Consider the following 25,119-nt stretch of genomic DNA (forward strand, 5'->3'; position numbering starts at 1 on the left):
TAGCCTCTGGGCAGATCTCCTATATTCCCAAAGCCCCTGTACAGCTGTGACAAGGAGGTAAAGGTGGCACTGTCAGAAGACATTTCTCCCTTGGTTACTCACCCATGGGTGATGTCCTTCTGTGGTCCAGCAGTCAGGATGAATGTTCCTGCTTGATGGCTCCATAAGACAGGATATAAAATGCCCAGATCACCGTTATCCGCCTACATACATTAGGCTTCATTGCCTGTGCATCTGAGAGCAAACCTCTTTTTTCTTCTTGTAGCACTAGAAAAAGATAATTTTCCCTTAAAGCCCTGAAAAATGTCTCAAAAATATGAAAAAGTTTCAAGAAAACTAAGGGTCTGCTAACTTGTCTTGGAAAATCACTGTGAAATGCTTTGGGGTAAGGTTTATTAAAAAATATAATACACCTTCAAAATTTTATGGGAGATCATGCATTGTTTTCATTCTTCCACGGGCTCCCAGGGGAAAATCCCTTAAAATAACTTTGTTTATTAGTCTTTGACTAATTTACTAGATAAAATCACTGTGTATAAAATAGCAACTTTATGAAGATGGTGAGTAATTCTGTAGATTCCACTGAGGCCTGGAACTTTGAGCTTTGCTATAAATTATGGTACCTGTTGCAGTTCTGTACCACACACATGATGGGAACATTTTTTTTCTGAACTGATAAACTGGAATTAAACTAGTTGTGTGAAGTATCTTCTTAAGATCTTTAACCAATTATTTCTAAATATACAGAACATAAATTTATGAGTTACATCATTTATACAAACATATATATTGAAAATAAAAACCAAATTTCACCACTGAAGTTTGATAAAGGATGATCTTGGAAAGAAAATGATAGAATATTGGATATTTGCAATCTACTGTCATTAAAATGTGTAAGTAAAAAAAAAATAAGTTTTAAAGGAAAATATGGACAAATAGTGACCTCTGTTTAAAATGAACATCAACTGCTAGATGACATCAAATCAAATTCTGGATTAGCAAAGACAAATTAATTTTGTGATTTAACTCCATAGATAAAGAAGGACTGAGAATCAAACGTAATAGGCTATGTTAACATTGCTAGTCTATGGGAAAATAAGGAAAAGAATAGCAGACCCAGATGGAAACAGAAGCAAGAGCGAGAGCGTGCTTTATTTTGGCATATTTTTAGCTGAACATATAGAATTCAAACATTTTTAAATGATGTTTAAGAAAAATCAGATGATAAAATTTATTTACTCTGGGAAATATTTGGAAGTACTTTCAATAACGGAGAAACTGTATTCTACCTCACAAGAGCTACGATATGCTTTCCTCTTCTGAATTAAGGGTTTTGCTGTCTTCTGGGAGAGAGGAAAGCCGTTTGATGCTCCAATATTTCTACTCTTTTAGCTAATTTATTGCAATAGTGCTTGCATGTGACTGCTGCCTACTATTTCATTTTGTAGGATGTCTTCAAACTCTTTTGAAGATAGGGTCACAATTCATTACATTTTACCCCTGACCTTGAGAACTGGGAGTGTTACGCATAGGTATAAGGTCAAGAGAGGACATCCATCCCCCAGAGATGACCTTGCCAACCCTTACCATCTGTTTCTTGAGCACCATCTTCTCATGGGTCCTTGTGGGTTTCAGTCCCAGCTACCGAGCCAACCCCATAGGGCTGTGTCATGTCTTCAGATGTGCGCTATGCTCTCCCACATGAAATCTCCCACAATTACCGGGACACGTCTCTCTTTTACCCCCAAGCTCTTCCCAGAATGTTCTTCTCCACTTACCTGATTGGCAAGCTTCTACTCATGCATCAACGCCCAGGTGCCACCAGCTCCTCAGTGATGCCTTCTCCAGTTGCCTCTGGCAAACTTTTACTCGTGCATCAGCACCCGGGTCCCGCCAGCTCCTCAGTGATGCCTTCTCCAGTTGCCTCAGGGCAACCTGACTGCTCCCGTGGACTGTCACTGCCCTCCACTCACCTGTGACCTGACACTTACCATGCTGGGCGGCACTTCACCCACTCTGAGTCTCCCTGTGAAGCTGGGTCATTCCGTGGCCACAGCTCACAGTGTCTGGCACACAGCAGGTACCCCATCAATGTTTGTTCTGTAGATTAGTGGTTGAAAAGAGACAGACTGGATACAGGTCTAAGTTTCTATATATTTGAAAAGATTTTTAAAGTATTTCCAACTAATTTTTTTTTTTTTACCACGAATGGTTTTGCGATTTAAGACAGGCTGAGTTTGAATTACAGCATTCACAATTGAAATTTAATTGTTTATATCATAACTCATACGGCATATTAGAATTTTATTTATTTATTTATTGGTCCCCTGCCCACACTCCCGCGTGGCATGTGGGATCTTAGTTCCCCAACCAGGGATGGAAACCACGCCCCTTGCAGTGGAAGCATAGAGCCTTAATCACTGGACCATCAGGGAAGTCCCTAGAATTTTTATTTTTAAGCAGTGAATTCAATTCTCTAAATGCACCCATCCCACCCTTCACCCAGAATGCTGGAGTCTCTATGTAATCATATCATGGATTGTACATTTTGAGTGGAAATTCTGCCAGATCCTTATTCCAATATTGACTTGTGTCACATATGGGTGTGTGAGTGTGTGTGGGCATGTTAGCAGCTGGGGCCTGTGAAGATGGTGAAGGAAGAAAATGGGTGTAGACGAAAGGTGCATCCAAAGGGCAGGGCCCTGGGAAGGAGAGGAAGCTCGGGGCACACGTTCCTTTCAGGCTGATAAACCCGCTGTACGTCTCATCTCCAGGTGTCTCTGCCTTGTGCACCCCATATAGGGGTTACAGAGAGAGGGTTTCCCATCCTCTGCCCCTCCTTGCTTTTGAGTGAGTTGATATGAATACAAAGGTGCATACTAGTTAGAATACAAACGTGTACGCTTGCTAAATACTGGAGCAGTGATAGTCTAATCTGTGTCTAAAGTCTCTTTATCTGGTATTTTTAACACAATGCTCTAAACAACAGCATCCACAATTATTCTCCATTAAATGTGGCGCCATTGATGACTTCCCTTAGTGATTAAAGTGTCCAGGACAAGCACCCACACCTGCGGGGCACAAATAATGGATTGCTGCTTTGACAGCAGGTCTGCATCCCTGGCTTCTCTATTAAACAGTCTGCCTTCCTGTCCCGGGTGGCTAAACTCAGGGCAGAGACCAGGTTGATAGGACTGATCTCCACCTCTCAGTGCCTCACCCAGGACTGTGCTCACGTGACATCAAACAATCAACGACACTCTCATTTCCTATATGTGCCCCGAAAGAGTGGTTGAATTTTCCTTCTTTCGTTACTTACTGATTCTTCATATTTCTGCAAATGGTCACATCTTTAATTCATTTGTGACACACTTTTTTAACTGGGGAAATATTATTTCAAGTGTTGGTAGAATTTGCTATGTAGGAATCACAATGCTACCTGTAAATGTTAACTATTCTATTATGAATCATTCAAAGGTTATTTTTTAGAAAATATTAATAGAATGTAAAGCATTTTATTTCATATGCTTTAAAATCTAATCATCAATTACTTCAAATGACCTACATGTCCAACTTCTGTTTCTAAGGAAAGCATGACCTCCTGCCTCATCTATTCTGTTGCTACCCATTAAAATATGTCATTTACCTCCATTAGAAGGAGAAAAAGGTGCAAAACCCCCAGGTATCACTATTTAGCAACCTGTTCATGGGGAGTCAATAGCCTCATTTTTCTTTTCCTCTTTTCATTTGAAAAATACTTATCTAGTCAAAGAGAAACACTTCTCGCTGCTGGAGAATATTGCTTCATTAAACCAAGTAATAGAATCAGTGTTTAGATGATTAAGTAGGTATATAAGCTTTCACAAAAGGAAAATCTAATTAAGATGGTACTCATAGAAATCAAGACACGAATAATTAACAAAAATAACTGCGGCTGGTCTATGAGAGGGCTATGCAAATGTGAGGCAGTGTTATTATTACACGTGCAATGGTGCAACATTTTGGTGAGCTTTCAGGGTTATAAGTATGCAGGGTGCCCTGTCTGTGTAATATGTACTGCAGGACAGGCACACCTTGTTTTATTGCGCTTCATTTCTTTCTTTTTCTTTTTTTTTTTATTGTGCTTCACAGACATTGCGTTTTTTTAGATTGAAGGTTTAGGGCAACCCTGTGTCAAGCAAGTCTATTGGCACCATTTTTCCAATAGCATTTGCTCACTTCATGTGTCTGTGTCACATTTTGGTAATTCTCACAATATTTCAAATTTTTCCATTATTAAACTTGTTATGTGACCTGGGATCAGTGATCTTTGATGTTACTATTACAACTTGAAGGTTCAGATGATGGCTAGCATATTTTAGATTTTTAAATTAAGGTATGTACATTGTGTTTTTAAGAATTAATGCTATTGCACACTTAATAGACTGAAGTATAGTGTAAACGTAACTTTTATATGCTCTGGGAAGCCGAAAAATTTAGTGGTTTGCTTTATTGAGATACTCACTTTATTGCGGGTCTGGAACTGAACCCACAATATCTTCAAAGTATGCCTGTAAGACTATTTTATTCCAATTATCTTTATCTTTTTACAAGCTCTCTGTACTGTTTCAGAAGTTAGAAAACAAGCCATAATTCCTAGAACTTGCATTCCTGGTGACAGGTTAATTCATCCTACACAAAAAGTCATGCTCAAGTGTGCCAACCAGCCTGAGGCATGAGGAAGACCAGTGCATCACAGAATCACCTCTGTGACTCGCCCTTGATGGGCACTTTGGAATTTGCCCACAGCATTCTAAACTCTTCCCCATTGGTAGCATGCCTGAAAAATTACACATGGAGCAAAACGTTTGATAAAAATATATTTAAAACAAGCAAGAAAAAAATAGTTTTGACCTTAAGGATAATGTTCACCATTCTTTTAACCAAGTAGAGTTAAATAATATGTATAATGATTTCAAGTACCAACTTATAAAAGATGTGATAAATCAGAAAGCAAAGAACAGGAGGACTCTTTTTTTCAGAAAAATGTATTTGCAATTCAAATGTTCATATAAAAAGCATAAATTTTAAAAAGTTCATAGATGTGTGTTTTTAGAAGTGCTATGGTTTTGCCATTCACTGCAATTACATTCCAAAATGTGCAGGGTGGTCCACACCGCACCTTCTTAGCTTTGTCACACTGAAGTCACTCTCATCACAACCTCCCCCGAGCTGTTATCTTCTGACAAATCTTCATGGGGCCTCATCCGATTGAACAGATGTAATAACATGTAGCCACACTGAAACCTTGGGGAGGTCAACTGTGTTGGGTGGACCAAGTTCCTGTTTCGTAGAGCCGTCAATGGCAACCATAAAGTTCTGCTTGTGGAAGACTCTCCCCGGCTGCTTTCTTCGATGTCTGTGGCTTTGTCATAATTTAATACATCCCAGTGTAAGTTGACAGCTCGCCAGCGTTTAAACACTCTGTAAACTGCAGCTCCTTCATGGACAATGAGACCTAAATTTGAGGGAAAAATGAAAAAGACTGGTCATCATCAAAAGTTGAGAATGTTATTTTGTATACAAGTAAGATTAAAGATATAGTCTATTCTCTGTTATGCATCATCATCAAAAACGTGGTATTCTGACTGCTCAAACACTATGTCTAATGGCAAGCTATTACCTGTATTACATAGGAGTTGTCAATATTCAAAAATAAGAATCCACTGCCATGCAGACAGTAAAGTCATCATGGGTATAAATTACTTGCTCCATTATGGCTCAGAACATCCTTAGGCATTTACGTTGCCTTAGGAGAACCATTAGGTTCGTTTCTTCATTCAGCATCTCTTTCTTGAGTGCCCACCATGAGCCAAGCAATGTGTTAGAGATTTGGTCCCAGTTGGCAACTTGATTTGTGAAAGAGACAAATATCAAGGTCACTGCCACCTCCTCAGCTTCTAGAACAATGTCTGACACACAGGAGATACGATCGAACCTTTTGTTATTTTTCCTCTCCTCAACAATTCAACAAATATTTATTAAGCGCCTACCTGAGAGATTTATGTATATTATCTCATTTATTTCTCACCAACCCCTTACAAAGTAAGCACTAGCATGTCCCCCATTTTACAAACAAGAAGTTGCTCAAGAGCAGACAGGTGGCAGCAGTGGAACAGGGATTCAAACCCAGGCAGGCGGGCTCCAGAGGGCTCTTTGCTGCTATACAGGGAATTGATGATTCCACATTTCTGAGACGAACTTTCAGGAAAGTAAACAAAATAATACGGGAACCTTGGGGACTACAAACTAGCCAACCGTAAGTTGGATATGGTGCCCTGTCGCATGGCTCCATCTCCACCATCCACTCCAGATCCCACCATACCCTGCATTTTTCACACATTTTATTTCAATGTGTAGTCCAAAAGCTTTTGAATCTGTGACCTAATACAAAAAGGAGTTCCTGGTGGGGAGGTCCCTTCAGGTAGAAAAGTGAGGAGGAGCTTCTCTCAGAGGAATTTGCAATTCCATTGAAAGTTGGAGGAGAAGCCAATGAAGTTTTTCTTAAGAATGGAATATGGCACGTAAGGAGGATGTGTCAGTTTTGACACAATCACTTTTAACCAAAATTTGAAAATGAGAAGATCTTACCACCTCCTAGCATTTAGAATCTCGGGAGTATGTCCTAGAGAAGCTCTCATAAATATGAAAAAGGAAGCATGTTCAAAAATGTTTATTACATATTTGTTTGAGAAAAAAAAAGCAAACAATCTCAATGTCCATCCTGAGAAGAATGGACAAATTGTACTGGGTGGATACAAAGGACTATAGCAATGAAAGAGAAGGGAACAGAGTCACATGCACTAACATGGATAAATCTTAAAATAAGAGTGGAAATCTCAAAGCCACATAACAAATGAAAATTTCAGAAGTATAAATGATTGGAGTGAAGAAATACTATAAATTTTTATGGATACAGATACATATGGTTAAAATGTTAAAACGTGCATGGGAATAATAACCATTAAATTCATGATAGTGGGGGGGGGTGAAATTGGAGAGAGGCTTCAAAGAGGGCTTTCTATTGTACCTTTAATATCGCGGTTTTTTTAAGCTGGGTGGTGGGGATATGAATGTTTAACGTGTTATTCTATATACTTTTCATGTACCCAAATAATTCATAATTTCAAAAGTTATGGAAAATTTATTAGGAAAGTTGACCTAAGATGGGTTGAAGAATAGACAACAGAAGTAGGGGAGACAAGTAAGGAGGTTACCACATTATATGTGAGGAGCAGAGCGTTAGCAGTAAGGAGAACACAGAGAAACAAAGCAATAAACTTGTCAGAGGAAAAACTGACAGAAATTGTAAATGCAAGAAGGGGAAAAAAAAAATCAGAGGCTCACATTTTTAAGGCTAGAAGCCTGGGTGACTGAAAGGATGATAGTAACCTTCCCAGAGGTATAATGAGTACGGGTTTTGAACAAGTTTTTATTGAGGAGATTCTTTCTTTTTTTTTTTTTGTCAATTAAAACAATGACACAGAGGTGATGGAGATACCCAGTCTTTGAAAAATCACACCTACCTAATATGAGAATTTAAATTTTACATCTATCCCTTACCAGGAGATAAACTTCTGGCACACGTGACTTAAGAGCATTCCAAAGATACTAACATAGGCCACTAAAAAATGCATATGCTCTAATAAATAAAAACGTCTTAAGCCCAATTATTGTACACCACCAAAATAATGAGAAGTAATGTAAACTTCTGCTAATCATAGCAATTCAATGGTTTGATTCCTTTTTCCTAAAGAATAATCAGAGTTGACCCAACTGACCAGATGTTTTGGGGAAACACTCAGAATTATAAGTCAAGACTACCAGAATTTAATTGGTAATTCTAATATTAGCTTTTTGAAATCTCCCTGGCTAATGATTTAACTTTTCTGGTTCTGTTTTTCCTCCTTAAAATGCAATTGGAATGCCTAATCTATACATTCAGTGGGATGGTATGAAGATAAATTGGAATTCATGAACTATAAAGCACTCAGATTTCTTTGGAGATGGCAACTATCTAAATACAAGACATTATTATTGATTAAAAAATCAATAGTGAATCTATGTGGTGAGAAGCATTCATTCACACTAATCATAAGACCATTACAGTCTGCAGCAGGTTCATTCTTGTTAAGTGCAGTGATGGGGGGCTGACTTCACCAGGGGAAACCACTTGTTTCACAGGATCCTCTTCTTTTTTTTTTAGTGATTTCCTTTGAAAGGCCAGAAATCAGATCATTTACTCAAGCTGAAAGTCATTTTCTGGGAATATATTCCTCGTAGCACTTTTCTAAATATTATACATAAATCTACCCAACGTGTAGAAATAAATCCCATAGGTCTTTATAGTACATTTTGATCTAAATTTAAAGAAAGAGAACTACTTGAAGTTCTCATGAAGACATAGTCCTCCTGAATTTCCAGCTCCATGTGCTGCTCCTTCATTGCATTCAGGTTATGAGTGACGTTTAGACTTTGCTTTATTCCCCGTGAAAGTTTGGAATTACTCCTCATCCTCTAGAGGCTTAAATTTTACTGAAATAGGAGGAACCCCATCTCACCCTCCTTTGTAATGTAAACTTTTCTCCTTAAGATTTTTCTGGGGCAGTGGCAAATGCCATTTGTACTAGTGGTTATGAGAAGACTTGACTACTGTGATCATTGAAATCCAGAGGTAAGGATTCATTTAACTCTAGTACAATGTGTTGAGAATCTGGCTATTAAAAGTCGTACTGCCCTCCTGTCTTGCTGATGATAGGTCCCCTCTTGTTTCATAACTGATCAGTTCACATCCTTGAGTAGCCTTCACTCTCTGTGTAATACCTCAAGTTAAGCCTTAAAATGAATCTGTCACCTTGACATTTCAGGTCATACGAAGACAGGCTTGGATTTGCTTCATCTGAGTCACTAACTCTGAAGGAAAAAGCAATTATAATTTCTATAAAATGTAAATATTAAATGTTACTTGCTACATTATTAATGGCAAAGGTGTCAACAAGGTGTGATTCATGGGAACTTGGGGTTTTGAAACTTGAGGACCGTGTGTGTGTAGGTGTCCCTGTGTGTGCAGTTGGTTGTTTCTTATCATTTTCTTGCCAGTAACATTAATTTGAGCATTGCCCTTATTGATGTGCAAAGGAACATTTTTGTTAGGGAATAATCTTTAACGACAGAGCAGGTTTAAGTATTTTCTGGTTTCATTGAAATAAGAGCACAGTGTTTATGTAAGTAAAATATATCCCAAATTTGGAAATGGTGTGTTAGTTGAAATTCTTACAAGGTAGTAGAAAATGGGCTAACTACCCATGAAATAATGGGAAGACTCTCAAGGTACACAGACTCACACATGTGCATGTGTGCGCACACTCACCATTTGTCTATGTTTATTTCAATATAGACAAATGGTGTGTTACAATTAACAGAGACTTGCAAAATTTATGTTCAAATACAAACAAATGTTGATATTAACTACCAAACCACCAGTCTAACCATTTCACTTCTTATGTTGCTTGTTTCAGCTTTTGTTTGAATAGATTTGGTCATTTTTCATAATTTAAAAACTAAATTTTTATCAAGGATCTGTTCTGTGCCAAGTGCTTTTACATGCACAATTTTCATTTAATCTTGACTGCGACTCTACAAATATATATTATTGAATAGTTTCATAGTTAAGGAAATTGAGACCTAGAGAGATTTAGCCAATTGTCCAACATTATGAAGATATCAGCTCTGAGAAGGAAGCCCAAAATTTGTCTATATGTAAACCTTGAGTGCTACAGTGCTATTCATTCTAAATATCCAGTGCATGGCAGCCTCTCCTAGTCATAGAATGACCAACTGAAAGAGATATTGCTATGGACTGAATGTTTGTATCTCCCCCAAATTCATTTGTTGAAGCCCCAATCTGCAACATGATGGTATTTGGAGGTAGGAGGTAATTCATGAGGGTGATTAATGCCCTTATAAAAATTGGGAGAGACATAAGTTTTCTCTGTGTGTGTGTGTGTGTGTGTGCGTGTGCATGCACCAAGGAAAGGCCATGTGACAACATAACGAGAAGATGGCTGTCTGCAAACCAAGAAGAGAGCCCTCACCAGACTGAATGTGCCAGCACCTTGACTTTGGACTTCCCACAGCCTTCGGAACTGTAAGAAATAAATGTTTGTTGTTTAAGCCACCCAGGCTGTGGTATTTCGTTAGAGCAGCTCAAACAGGCTAAGACAGACCTGGTATAAAAACTACATCATCCTCATTTAAAATATGAGTAAATTAAGCCCCGGAGACTATGATTTGGGCAAAGTTATACAATTAGTTGCCATTTTTAATATCCTTGTGTGTCACTGACACTGTTTCATCTCTAGGAGTGCCAATAAAACAGTGCCTTCCATCTGTCCCCATCCTAGGAGAGAAAAGGGTTGAGGAACCTCATATGAAGGCAACACTGTAAGTGGTGAACACTCCATCTGGTAAGCTGCACTCATCCTGAGCTTTCCCAAGAAATGTAAGATCCTGATAACACAGCCTAAACGCCTGTGTGCTGTTCAATCACAGAGACCCTTGGGAAAGCTAAAGAACTCGCAGCTCGCAGCGGATATTTGGCCAGAAAAGGCTCTCTTGATTGTGTGAAAATGTCTAAGATTTCTCAGTTAAATTTAACCATTCTCCCTGGCCAAGATTCTCATTCTCATTCTCCCTCTCTCCCCCTACCTCTCTCAGTGAGTTTCATTCTGGAAAGTCAGCGTGCACCAGAGCGGAATGGTGACTTTGGGGCCCCTATGGTTACAGTTAAGAAGAACAGGGCTTCCCTGGTGGTGCAGTGGTTGAGAATCCGCCTGCTAATGCAGGGGACACGGGTTCGTGCCCCGGTCCGGGAAGATCCCACATGCCGCGGAGCGGCTGGGCCCATGAGCCATGGCCGCTGAGCCTGCGCGTCTGGAGCTTGGGCTCCGCAACAAGAGAGGCCGCGACAGTGAGAGGCCCGCGCACCGTGATGAAGAGTGGCCCCTGCTTGCCGCAACTAGAAAAAGCCCACGCAGAGAAACGAAGACCCAACACAGCCAAAAATAAATAAATAAATAAATAAAATTAAAAAAAAAATAAAAGAAGAACAGATTAGAGAAGATTAGAGTCAACCTCATAAAGTGGCTCCATTTTTTAGTCCTTAATTCCCACTGGAACTTGGGGAAGACCAGAGTGTGGTTGCACAAAAGAGGGTTAACTAAATGAGACTGTGGCCCAAGATACCCTTTGTTGGGAATCATCGTTGCTAGAATGTAATCAAACGCATGAATCCTCCTGGCACATCTTCCTAAGATACTCTACATTTAAATGCCCAACCATTATGGAAACTTAGATGTAAGTGCAGAGGTGATCACTTTAAATGTTACTCTTCCATTGTTGAATCTTGTTAATGTGAATCTTGAAGAAATAACCACAAGTCATTTCTATATACACTGAACGATTTTTGTTGGGACTCAACTATATATGAAGCTTAAAGTAAAACAAAAGCCAGGAAAGAAAAAAAAAAGCAAAAATATAAAACTTAAAGAGAGATATAAAGATTGAAAGACAATACATATTCCATTACAGAAATCACTAAGCTCACAAAAGCAAGCTATCATCAGCTGATATCCTAAAATCTAGGCCTCTGGAAACTACAGTATCCTGATTATATATGGGGATTTTTGTGAAACATATTTCCAATATTGCCCATCAGAACAAATAATGAAAAGAAATATCCTGCATAAAATGTACTTATATCTCTAAAAGATGAGTTGATTCTTCTATTGTTGAATATTTTATATATATATATATATATATATATATATATATATATATAATAAGAACCAAGTTGAGAATGGCAGGTTGGTCATCAAAGTTTAAAGCTCAGGGGTTCAAACACAGATTCATCATTAGCATTGGTAGTAAGATCTGCTTTGCTAAGAAATGTGATAAGGACAACGAATTATTCAGAAACTTTCCACAACATGAAAACCCTTGACACTAGAGGCTGGCTAGTTTCCAAATATGGATGATCTAATCCACCTCACTCCCAAAGTAAAGAACAGCACACATGAAGAAATGATTATGACAATGATTATGACAACAGAGCCTAAATGACCGTTTCTCTGAGAGCACACAAAAGGAAATTCATGGTGTTTGTTTTACAACACTGCCACCCTCTATGTCTCCCTCTCCACTCAATGAAATCTGCCGTCATCAGCCTGGTTGCAAAGAACACATTTGTGCTGTTCCTTCAATGCTGAGGACCAACACTGCCTGGGCACAGAACAAGATGCAAAGGCAAATTTTAACATGGAGTGTAACCTCTCACTAGTTGGCAGTGAGGGAAGCACCCCCTTTTCTAGAAGGTCTTGACATAGGTTGGATCTGGTTCTTAACCTACCATCTCTATTTCAGTTAATGATCATCCCCCAAGTTAGTTAAGCTGAAACCCAAGAATCACCTAGACTAGTCTATCCTCTTGCATGAAATTCTGCTAATTCTCTCTTCTTAGCAAATCTGAGATGAAACCATGAAACACAGAATCATCTCTCCGTGACCCCAACCAGTCATGTGCTCCCTGAGGACAGGAACCCTATTCCTACTTCAATTACTGTCATGAATCCAATAGTCACAAAATGACGGTGCCCAGGCCAAAAGCCTAAGAGGCAGACATGGATTCCTCTCTTCTATTTCCAGGCAAAACAGGAGAATTAAAAAAATGCTGTCCATTTATCTGACCACTTGCTCTTCTAAGAAGCCAATCCATCAATCAATTATTTTAATGAATTTTTTTCTTCCTTAGTAGAGAGGAGATTCCGCTGAACTTTCAATTACTAGCCCTGGAGCACAAATCTACCATAGGCATATTCACAGAATATTCCTCAAAAGCTGCAAACTTGTTATACATTATAAAATACATGATATGTTAATTTTTTTAAAAAAGGATTAAAAGAATTCACTGGAGAGAAGAATTGTTATATTATCTAAGTTTCCATCCAAAAGTGCTTGAGGAAAAAAAGATCTATGGATATGATTATTTCAATAAAAGAAATAAAGGAATGAGTCCAATACTTTTATAGGTAATAAAGGTATCCTAGAGTTCCCCTGTAACTGGGAGCATGATTTAGAATCAGTTTAATTTCAGCTGAATGCAACTCCAATTCATGGACAGATGGAACACCTGGTAGCAAAGAGTAACATCATATCACAGAGATGAGAAGTTGTCAAATGTAGTCACTGAATTTCAAAATTAGGAAATATTGGGTATGATTTAACCCAACCTGTTCACATGGGGGGGGATGAAGTCTCTGAGGCCCAGAGAAGTGACATGGCTTGACCAACGGGCCACAGTTAAGTGTCCAAGCCCAGAATCAGAGCCAGACCCCTGATGCCTGGTCCAATGCATTCCCTCTGCAAGAACTCATATCTCAGGTGCCACCCCTGGCTGAAGCTGGTCCTCGCTAGTGTCTATTTGGCCCAAGGGATATTATACTGACTATGAAGTAGACAGAATCAAAATCTCTTTTCAGACTAAGCTGGTCAGTTCTCCTCTGGCCTTTATTCTAAAGTGTGCATTGCAGTATCTGGATGGTAGATGGGAGTGATCCTCTCAGTTTATAAAATAAATAACTCTGCAAACCTCAATATTACAGTATTTGGTTAAAAAGCTGATCAATGTCTATCTTCTGGGTTAATTAATGCCTCAAGGATTGGGAATCTACTTTGGTAGATTTCCATTTGTTTCCTACACTCTGGACCAAAGCCAGTTCTTAGAAGGAGTCTATTAGTGGACTTTTCCTAGCGGCAAGTCAAGATATGTACAACTAATGTTCCCTTCCATCTCCAATGGATAAACTGTCTACTCCAAACTTGCAGATTATGATTTTATTAATCTTTGGGGTAAACAATACATGTATTGATTGTTCCATTTCAGGGGTGAGAACAGCATTTTAAAAGTTTCAATTGATCTAATTAAAACCTGTGGGCTTCCCTGGTGGCGCAGTGGTTGAGAGTCCACCTGCCGATGCAGGGGACGCGGGTTCGTGCCCCGGTCCGGGAAGATCCCACATGCCGCGGAGCGGCTGGTTCCGTGAGCCACGACCGCTAAGCCTGCGCGTCCGGAGCCTGTGCTCCGCAGCGGGAGAGGCCACAACAGTGAGAGGCCCGTGTACCGCAAAAAAAAAAAAAAAAAAAAAAAAACCCAAAAACCTGTTTCTCTCTGGACCTGACATAGGCTATTTCATATTTGTTGGCTTTGCTTTTCATTTCTCTTAAATCACACAGACTGTGGGTAAAAATTCCAAACAGAAGCGGCCATCTCAGCATAAGTGCAGTTTCTAACTCTCTGAATTCATCCACATAACATCAGTAAGATTTTTAATTGAAAAAGCAATAAAAATTTTTATCCTGAATATAAAAATGCTCAGACCTTAAGTTTCCTTAATATTCTATTCTGTGATCTAGCAAGAAAATTCAAGGTTGAGATGTGATTCTTTACATAAATTATTCTTATCAAGAAACTGTTTCACTCAGAACAATGCAAAGAGAGAGACATGGCTTTTGGTATGGTATATTTTCCATTCTCTTTACTAATGTTTCTGTATGTTGTGGTTCTATGAATTTACAATAAATAAAGGCTTCGCAAAACAGCTACATTACTTTGGGTTTCTAAGGAAAATTTTTTCTTTATTTCTGATCTAAAATCAGTAGTTGAAGAAAGTATTTATTCCTGATTCCGTGCCTTAGGTGTTCGAGACAGCAACTGACGAAGTAGTTTCACTTTATTGAATAGACAACATTTTGTAAGTTAGCCATTTGAGCTCACCGTATAAGGAGATAGAATTAATCACATAAACATTTTTACACAGGCTCTGGAGTTGCAGTGTCCGGAGTCCAATCTTGGGTCCCTCTTCCAATCTGTGTGACCTCCGGAAACTGGTTAACGGCACCTTAGTTTTCTCATCTCTGAGGTGAGGAGAACGGTACCTACACCTCATTGGGTTGCTGTGAGGACTGAGTGTGAAAATGCACGTAAAGTGCTTAGAATGTTGCCTGGGCCAGGGTAAACACACTCTTAGTCATCACTGGAGATTTGATTTTAAAACCTCCTTTCAACGTATTTGGAAGCAGCTGAAAACATATACAGGCTCCACTTCTCTGCTCCTCTGTGTGCTTCCTCATGACCCCAGAGAAAGCCTGGCAGCGTGCCGCAGTCCCACATCCTCCGTGTGCTACGTAGGAGCATCATTTAGAAAAATCACGTTCACACTCTCCGTCGTGAGAAAGTTCTTTGTTGCAAAAGAGTGTGAAGCCAAGAGGCTCCCAAAGAGGTCGGTGCCAGTTCTGAAGAAGAATCTCCAGCTTCTCAGGTTAAGGGAGCTGTGTCATCTTGTCATTCCCATTACCACGGTCTACTCTGCTTTCTCTTGCAAGGAAAACGTCCCATGTCCAAGTTGAATTGGCCTCTTTAAGAACCTCATTTTAGAGTAGCCTAGGGATGTACTCAGATCTCTCTAAAGTAGTTGCAATTGTTCCAACCCTCACGTGTTTAGAAATCACACAACCACTCTCGTGGAAAACAGTAAAGACAAAGCAAGAGTGAAGTCGCACAAATCACACACACGTGCGCGCGCGTGAATGCTCACACACAGAGCGAAGCCACAAGGGGTGGCCCCTCCTGATGCCTCAGCTGACCCCTACAATCTCAGATGATTTGTCCCCTGGCTCCTGGATCTCCTCAGCCCCACAGACCCACACTCCTCAGGTCCATGTGGAAGACTTGACCATGACCTGACCTGCATAACCCTTGCCCTCTGCTGTCCCTCCTTCACTCCACCCCGGGCCTTTCCCTGCCAGAAACTGGTCCAAGTGCAAAAGCCCTGACACTGTACCAGCACTGCCGACAACCACCACCTCCACTGCTTCTCACTCACCCGCTTTCTTCCTTTCAATGAGTGCACCCGTTCTACTTCCTGAAGACCTCGAGCCCCTCTATTGGGCAATCTTTCTCCACTCTGCCAGCTTCTTTCTGGCTCTGGTTGCTTCCCCAGCCACCGAGAAAGCAACGCCATCCTGTAATCGTCCTCCACCACTCAAGGTGAAGGGCAAGGTTCATCTCGCTGCTGGTCTCCCAGCAGCTCTGTATATAAAACCTCATCTTAGCCCAGTCTCACCATTTCATCGCTCTGCACTCACTCTCAGCGCTAGTGGGTAAGAATACACAGCCTCATAGCCCTGGATGTTGGGGCCACCCCCGGCCCAGCCTCGGGAGGGCACGCAATCACGCCCAGTGGTTCTTCATGTCTCCTGGCTCAGCTCCCCTCCCCAAAGCCCTGCGCTGCTGACTGTCATTTTTAATTCTCTCCACAGACTCCTGTCCCCAGGCTGTGCCTTCCCTGTCTCCACAGATGACCATACTATCTGCCTGCCTGAAAAAGGGGAGATCTTTGGCAAGGAGGACCATCCACTTACCCTCCCAGAGCAGCGTGTGCAGCATCTCCAGCTGCGCCCGCCCTCTCCTCCCCCCCTGCCCATCTCAGGGGTGAGGGCGCCCTTCCTGTGCAAGACACGGATCCCTCCCCTGTGTGCTGGGCTCTATCTCCGCACCTCAGGGGCATCAAGCTGTCCCCTCCCACCTGGATCTTCAACCTGCCTTCTGATTTCTTCTGGGTCTGTCTTCTCAGCATTTTGCTCAAACCTCGCTCCACCATTAAAACAAATAAACAGGAACTTTCCTCAATTCTACACCCACCCCCCAGATTCTACCCTCATTTAACTGTGCCCCTTTTCCGCCAAGACTTATGAACTTACATTTTGAGCCCCTTCTGCCTATCCCAGCCATTCTCAGCAATCTTGTGTCTATCCACCGAACCCCCGTATTGCCAGATCCAGTGATACGTTTTTGTCTGGATTTCACCTGCTCTTGGTAAGGCATCTGGCACTGTTGGCCACTTGCTCCTCTGCCCCGGTCCCTTCCTCCCCTCGCCCGGCCCCACTCCCTCCTCCTGTGGCCGCTCTCCCCTCTCTGCCTGCTCTGTGTCTCACTGTGCTCCGCAAACTGCTGCTCATATCACCCAAATCACTTGCCCTCGCAGACGCTGGTTTCAACCACCAGATACAAACCCCCGGCTCAACTTTCCAACCCTAAGTATGATTAACCTTCCCCCACCTGCACTCACATACATTTCTCTCCTGGCACTTTCCACGTTGTATTTTATTTTATTTTTTATTTTTTTGGCATTACACGGGCCTCTCACTGTTGTGGCCTCTCCCGTTGCGGAGCACAGGCTCCGGGCACGCAGGCTCAGCGGCCATGGCTCACGGGCGCAGCCACTCCGCGGCATGTGGGATCCTCCGGACTGGGGCCCGAACCCGTGTCCCCTGCATCGGCAGGCGGACTCTCAACCACTGCGCCACCAGGGAAGCCCTCCAGGTTGTATTTTAATTGCTTATTTCCCTGACTGTCTCTTGTCAGCAGCTGGAGAGCAGGGAGGATGCTATATTCCAAAAGCTTTTCTGCAAAGGCCCAGATAGTAAATATTGTAGGTCATGCACACATCATGGTCCCTCTTTGATGAGGCTGCAAGCACTCACTGACAACATATCAGTGAATGGATATGACTGGGTTCCAAGAAAACTTTTTTTATGGCCACTGAAATTTATATATGATATAATTTTCATAGGCAGTGAAATAATATTCTTCTTTTAATGTTTGTTTGACCATTTCAAAATCATTCTTAGATCATGGATTATACAAAAACAGGCAGCAGACTGTGAACTACTTGTATTTCTATCCTGTACTTTATTATTGGGACACAATAAATACCCAGTGAATGCTGGCCTAATAGATGACTAATACTTATTTGGCTAAACCGCCCCAACTGAGACAGGCTGAAAGATTCACACTATTTCCTATGGAGGAAAGAAAAGTCAACAATAACAACATATTTGGTCTGCTGCTCGGCTTATCATGTCCATGTTTCTCCAAAAGAACTTGAACTGTACAAGGTCACAAGAGGGGAAGGTTTGGGGTTGCGTTTTCTCCCCCAGGAGGAGGCCTGAAGAGTTAACTCACTTTGAGAGACCATTTCAGGCACAGCCTTGAGGACAAGTAGGAAAAGCAAGTTCCTTTCTGCTTTCTCTCCGGGGGTTTTAAAGGCAGCGATACCACTAATAACAAACTATGATAATAATCTTTGGAAAAGTTGGTAAACATCAGTGTGATCAAGGCACAGGATAGCCTATAATTTGTACTTCCAGAGTAAAGAGATAATAACGGCCTGCTTCTCAAAGCATATAAAGGGTAAAGCTCTGTTCTTTCTCTAACGATGCTGAATTACAAGGGCCCATTCTGCCTCTCCGTCCAAGGGGCCTGGCTAGATTCTAAGTGAAGCTGGGGCACTTCCTGGGGCATCAAGCCCACGAACACATTCTGAGATCAGGAAATAATGATCTGTGCTTGTAAAGGAATTCTGCTCTAAGGAACGATTCCAAACAAGCCAGGAGAGCATCCGAATCTGGTAACAGGCACGGCTGCAAGGATGACAGACCAACCAGCGCGGCCCACCTCGCAGCCCAGTCCCGGCCTGGGAGGAAGCTTGAAGGGAAACCCAGAGGGGCTCTGGGCCAGAGTAGAAGGCCTCTGTCCAGCTGCTGGGCAAGGGTCTCCCAAGTGGCCAAACTGAGAGGCTGGAGGGACGTTGGTCCCCGATCAAATGAGAGATCAGGAAATTGAAGCAGGAAATGGAGCAGAGGTGGCTGACAGTTCTCTCCCGTCTGGAGGGAAAACTGTGATAGGACGATTCAAAAAGGAAACACCGGGCTAATCGACTTCCTTAGTTATTTTGCCAGACACCGTTCAAGCTGAGCTGCTTTTTTCTCACGCCTTATATGATTCACGCAGACTCACCCACATCCGTGCTTCCTATGAAACTCAGAGGGAGACAAGGGCAACACCACCTCCCCTCATCCGCTGCAACCTAAAGCGCCAACCAGGCACTCGCGCAGCCTTCTGCGTCTCCTCCCAGCCCCCCGCCTCCCCTCCGTGGCCGAATGTGGACCCACTGACGTCCAAGCTCCGTTTTCCTGAGTGATCCCAGTGGCTCAGATCCCAAACCTGGTGGTAGTGGTGGTGACTGGGGTGGGAGCGGGTGGAGTGTGATGAAAGGTGGGCTCCGCCCACCAAAAAAATCTACTTTACGTAGATTTGAAATCTTACGATCAAACTCCCTGACAATTTTAAATGAGTTGGCGCTGTACCATTTGGCGGTCCTGAGAAGAGGTGTCCCCACTTCCCAGAGAGAAAGTCTCTTCGATGCGGAGACGCCCCATGTCAGGTCACACTGGACTGACTCCGTGGTCTAGGCTGTCCCCTGGGAGGGCTGAGACGTCTGTCCAACATCCACAACCCCTTCTGTGAAACAGAGCGCCCCACAGGCCCTAGAGAGTGTGGTAAGCTTGAGTGTTCTCTCGGTAATTTTACATTTTTCTCCTGGAACTATTTGATAACTTTTATATTTGCCCATAAATATACTGCAGCTTAAAAAAATGCTATCTCTCTATCACGACCCAGGAGCTGAACTTTTTATAAATCTCGCCAACTGCTGTCCTTTCAATCACACATCTGTATGGTAATGACCCTGTGTGACAAGGTAAGAAGCAGAAGCCCTCTGGAGGGCGCTCCCCAGCAAACCCATTTTTCTCTGCTCTAAGTTACGGCATGTTTCAATTCCAATGTTACTTTCTTTCAGTAAATATGTTTTTCACCTAAAACACTTTAAGAAATATTGTCACCTTCTGAATCATGCTAGGAGATGCCAGCGAGCATGGACAATTTTAAACAGGGGATGGTTTCAATGTCATTTATATTTTGTTTGGAACGCATTAGAATTTTCTTCCCTTAGTTGATTCACTTTCTTACGCTTTGCTTATGCTAATTGGGTTATACGTGTTGAAAATGAGCCACAGGAAGGAAGATGACCTAAATGCACCATTTTAGGCGGAAGTAACCCTGGCATTCAATAGACAACTGGTCATCCTCCATGGCAAGGACTCATTTGTGGTAACCAAGACTCTGATTATCCTGAAATTCTTTGTCAAACTTCTTCACCTTTCCTCATACAATATCAAAAAAATAGAAAATGTACACTTTACATTTCACATTAATAAAATGTTAAATCATGTGTTACTGTTAGCTGCTCTATATGGAGAAAAAAATAGCAAAGTAAAGCAATACCAAAAGCAAGAGAGAATTACCGTGTCTTTTTTTTTCCCGGTACGCGGGCCTCTCACTGTCGTGGCCTCTCCCGTTGCGGAGCACAGGCTCCGGACGCGCAGGCTCAGTGGCCATGGCTCACGGGCCCAGCCGCTCCGCGGCATGTGGGATCTTCCCGGACCGGGGCACGAACCCGTGTCCCCTGCATGGTCAGGCGGACTCTCAACCACTGCGCCACCAGGGAAGCCCTACTGTGTCTTTTAAAAAGTAAATATAGGTCTTATATCACTAATCCAAAACCATAGGAATAGGTTGTATTTATCTATTGTTCTAAAGTTCTATAATGAAATGTGAATAAAAGTTACCAACTGGTAACTCTAGATAGTTTTCTTACATGTGCCTAAGTAGCTTTAGCTTGGTATATTACCAACTGTGAAAAACAGATTTTCAAAAGGGCCATGATATATATAAGAATTTATCTGAATTTTAAAAAAATTATTTAGATTTGAAACTTAGGAAAAGAAAACTTCATGTTGAAGAGTATGAGATTTCTGCAGAAGAAACATTCTTCAATACTGACTATAACTGATACAGAAAGAAGAAGAAACTTTGATCAGATCCTCGTCCTAGTATACCTCAGGTTATTTTTGAATACCATACTGAAATACCGGATCTGCGCTATAAACACTGCACTGATTCTTTTAGAAGATAAAATCCAGCAGGGGTGATCCAGATCACTGCCTCTCAAAACCCCTGGCTTCGCCAGCACGTTTAGGAGCTCTGGGGTCAGTTTGTCCTACCTATTATACTGTTGACACTGAGGGGATTTCAATTTTCAATCTCTTCTTTTCGTGTAGTAAATGCTCCCTGAAATTGCTTTAAGAAAAACTGCTTCCCTCTGTCGCACGGCTCTGTGGCTAAAGTACCGATTCTGTTATTGCTGGATCTTCTGATTATTCTATTTCTCAAATTCAAGTGCAAGCATGCAGAACAGAAGAGGTGCACACACACACACACACACAGGAAACAAGCAGCAACCAAAAGTACCTCTCAGGGCGCTTTTGAAATAATGAGATAAAGTATAAGATGGTTGTTTATGCCGTCCTGCTTTAGAAAGCTTCACGTGGCATCCCTGGTGTCCCCCAGAGATGCCAGGCAGGATGAGCTGCATAGCAGCAAGGCTCACTCTTACTTTCTTACATAAAATTGCCCCGCAAACCTAAATTGTCAGAGAATGGATTTTTAAGAAAACCACTAGAATGGGGTTAAATATAGTCCAAGCTACAAATGTCAAAAAGAAAACTGTGAAAAAGATCTGGAGGATACACATCAAAATGTTGAGAGGGGACATTTCTGCAAAGGAAGTGACATAACAAAAGGGCAGTGTGAGGGAAATCGTCTTTTTAAAAACGTTACATATTTCACAGTTGTAAACACAAAATGTTTTTTAATTTGAATAGGCATATATTTATACTGTGTGGACGACTGAGAAAATCTTTAAAAAAAAAACAAAAGTAATTCAAGTTTTTAAATTTTATAGCCATAACCAGTTCCTTCCCTTACCATCCCAGGGAAGATACAAATATTTTCCCGACGCGGTTTTGGCACTAACTTGGAGTGTTAATGTGATTAGGTATAAGCACTGCTACCTCTGTTTCGGGAATCCCACTAACATAGTAGGGTTTTCGTTTTAGTTTGTTGCTCCTACAAAGAGACTGAACTCACCTCATGAGGTTCCACCAGACACTGACGAGACTTGGTAAACTGCCCTCACCTTCCAGAGGCAACGTAATCAAATGACCCCCCGTCCTTATGGCCGAGTCTTACTTAGCCCCTCATTTCTGTGAGTCATTCATAAACGTATTCCTCTCGTGGCCCAAGCTTCCCTTGAGTTTCACGGCCGATGGAAGTGTTTTATGTGCAAAGTGTGGAGCTGAGACCCAGGTCCTGTGCCCGGAGCCTTCCGCCAGGCATTTGCTTTTCATTTCTAAGTTTGCTAATCTTTCTTTGTCCGCTGTGCAAATCTTCTTTGGGAGCCAGTGCAGGCCTGCTGTGCTTATTACGTCTCCCTAAGTTGCTGACCCTGGGCTACAACATCTTGGTGATTTAAATCCTTTATATTAGTTTTCCTGGTGCACAATCATAGTCTGAATGCCATCTATGTAAGTATTTATAAGAGCTCCACAAACATAATACAAAGTTATATCTCTTTGTACTTCCATTTCCTTAAGACATCTCCCTCTTACAGCTCCCTGTTTATCTCTTGACCACCACCCTCTCACCTTTAACACCCTTCTCCTAACCCTCTTGAACTCATTTTCACTTTATTCATCTCTCATGGAACAGAGTTACTTTATCGTTTAGGAAATACAGCCTGTTTATATAGACAAGGTGAAACTTGTTCATCAAACCCTCAGACATTTACTATTCCATCATCTAGAAATCTGTCCAATGTGGTAGCCACTAGCCACACGTGACTGAGTTAAATTTAAATTAATTTAAATAAAATTAAATTTAAGATTCAGTTTCTCATTCTCACTAACTACATTTCAAGTGCTCAACAGCTTAATGTAGCTAGTGTCCATGGTATTGGACAACACAGATACACAACATGTTCATCACTGCAGAAAATTCTGTTGGACAGCCCTGATCTAGGTATTTGAACAATAATGGTACCTAGACCCTTGGGATAATTCAAACTTTAATAGTAAGAAGAAACTGGATCTTGGGAAAGCAGAAAATATTTTACATAAATATAAATGAAAGCAACAAACAAATTTACTTTGCCTGGAAATAAGTAAATTTCCCCAAGTAAATAAATTTTCTACAAATCTTTACTTTTCTATTTAACACTCCAATAAAAATCTCTTCCTAAACATTACATGCACTGGCTGGATTATAACATATTTTTGGTTCTGCAATGGTCCTCTATGGATTCGCGGAATTGTTTTTTAAGAACATTTACGAAGCTGTCAATCTGCTCCTCGTTTAGGTACAAACAAGTTTGAAAAGCTTGGATGAGCAGGAATACGGGAATGTTTGCAACTACTTTAAAGCCCTCTGTATGGGGAGCCAATCTTACATCCTCCAGTGGTGACAGCGGGGCCATCTCCCCAATTGCCAAGCACCTCTTCATCCATCAGCCTGCTTGGCTATCACTTCCCCCATGAAATCTGCCTGAAAATGTTCCCTCCCTGCATAAAACAGCCAGCATCAATCTCCCCCTGCTTTGTCCAACGACCATCTCCTGTGCATACGTCCATCACTCTGCACATCCAGCTGAATTCTAGTTATTTCCACGTCTGTCCTGCTCTTGTGGCTGGGAGTCCTTAGGGGGACAGGAAAGTGACCGACTCTCCTTTGCATCCCCAGCACTTAGTACTGTGTTTGACACATACAAAGTTCATTGAACTGAGCTGAACAAATAGGACTCAGAGTTGAAAAGCCTGCTTTTCACTCTAACTCTGACTCTGGTCTTGCAGTCAGGGGTACGTATCTGAGGTATAATCAATGTAATCTACTTTGTTACCGTCCACATCTAATTAGAAGACATTTTAATTCATTTGAAATGGTAGCAGGAGCTATTACCTGCTATGATCCAGTCGGCTGTTGGTAGCCTACACGTATTTGCTTTCTGACTATAATGGTTTCTTGATTTCTTGGGAAAAAAAAAATAAGATTTTCTCTGGGTCCAAACAGGCTAACGAATGAGACTGCCAAATGAAATGAGCACTGTTGTTCAATCTGAATTCTTTAATATTTTTCAAAATACACATAAACTATTGTATGATGGGATTTTGATGTGATGAACAAAAAGACAATGAAAAGTATTGTCAATATTTAAAACTTAGATAAAAATCCACTCTCCAAAGCTTATTCAGGAAAATGTCAATTGGTTTTTGTCCCTAAGAAACTTGACTTTATAAAAAGGGCAAACACCCAAATTTCAAAAGGGAGGCCCAAAGACATCATACATTGTCAAAAAGATCGTTAGTTTATACATATGTGCTCTTAAAACCAGAATCCTAATAATCTTGATTAAAAGACTGGCATTAACAATGAAAATTTAAGATATAATAACTCAGCATTAAATTCAGGCTGCGGAATTCAAGAAAATGATTTCCTAACCAAGAAATACATGGCCCTTTTCAGTGCTGTAATAAAGTCAACTGGAATTTTTTTCCCTTCAGGTTGGATTGGGAGCCTAATGGCTCTTTTGCTTTTCATCTCCCCTTTTAATATCAGTGGAATACCACATTTTATAACTTTTATGTTGAAATATAGAATAAACACTGTTTCTGAATTTGCTGAGGGATTTGTAGAACAATTTTGTAATCCTTCTTAATTTAGAGCAATACCCCAGAGACTATATTTGTACAGAGATTTAGAATTTCCAAATGCTTACATATGCATTGTCACATTTAATGCAAATTGTTCATATACGTGATTAGCTCAGTTATTCAGGCAACATCTGTTCAGTTTACACATTATTCATGACATTTCCCTCCCTTCTTTTTCCGTTTCTGGCCTGAAATTTTATACATTTCTTTCTTATTAGTCTTATATTAGTAACAAGAGAGGAAAGAAGAAAAGGAGGTGAAATCCAAGCTGATCATATCTTTTAAATGTATAGAGCTCTTTTAGAAAAAAATGAGGCTATTAAAACTGCGAGTTAAATTAAGGGTCTAGTGAGTAGAGGCGTTAATTTAGGTGGTTTAAAGCATTTCAGTGTTCGTGACTTATTTAAATACTCTTAATCTACAACTTCCAATTAACAGCATAATTATTTTATAATAGTTATTTCCTGTACGCCTGTGTGCTAGGGATGCTTATTCCCATTTTTATAGGTGAGAGAGAGGACT

General features: G+C 41.0%; 1 protein-coding gene across 1 annotated transcript in view; it reads right to left on the minus strand.

Annotated features, from left to right (window-relative positions):
• Positions 1 to 4,616: 4,616 nt before the first annotated feature.
• MARCHF11 (membrane associated ring-CH-type finger 11) overlaps positions 4,617 to 25,119 on the minus strand; it is a 119,175-nt gene continuing 98,672 nt past the window's right edge. The window contains exon 4 of the mRNA XM_030856594.2: positions 4,617 to 5,497. Coding sequence (XP_030712454.1) covers positions 5,175 to 5,497 — 323 coding nt within the window. The 3' untranslated portion in view covers positions 4,617 to 5,174. The remainder of the gene's footprint in view (positions 5,498 to 25,119) is intronic.

The sequence above is a fragment of the Globicephala melas genome, chromosome 3 (assembly GCF_963455315.2).
Source record: "Globicephala melas chromosome 3, mGloMel1.2, whole genome shotgun sequence".
Lineage (NCBI taxonomy): Eukaryota > Metazoa > Chordata > Mammalia > Artiodactyla > Delphinidae > Globicephala > Globicephala melas.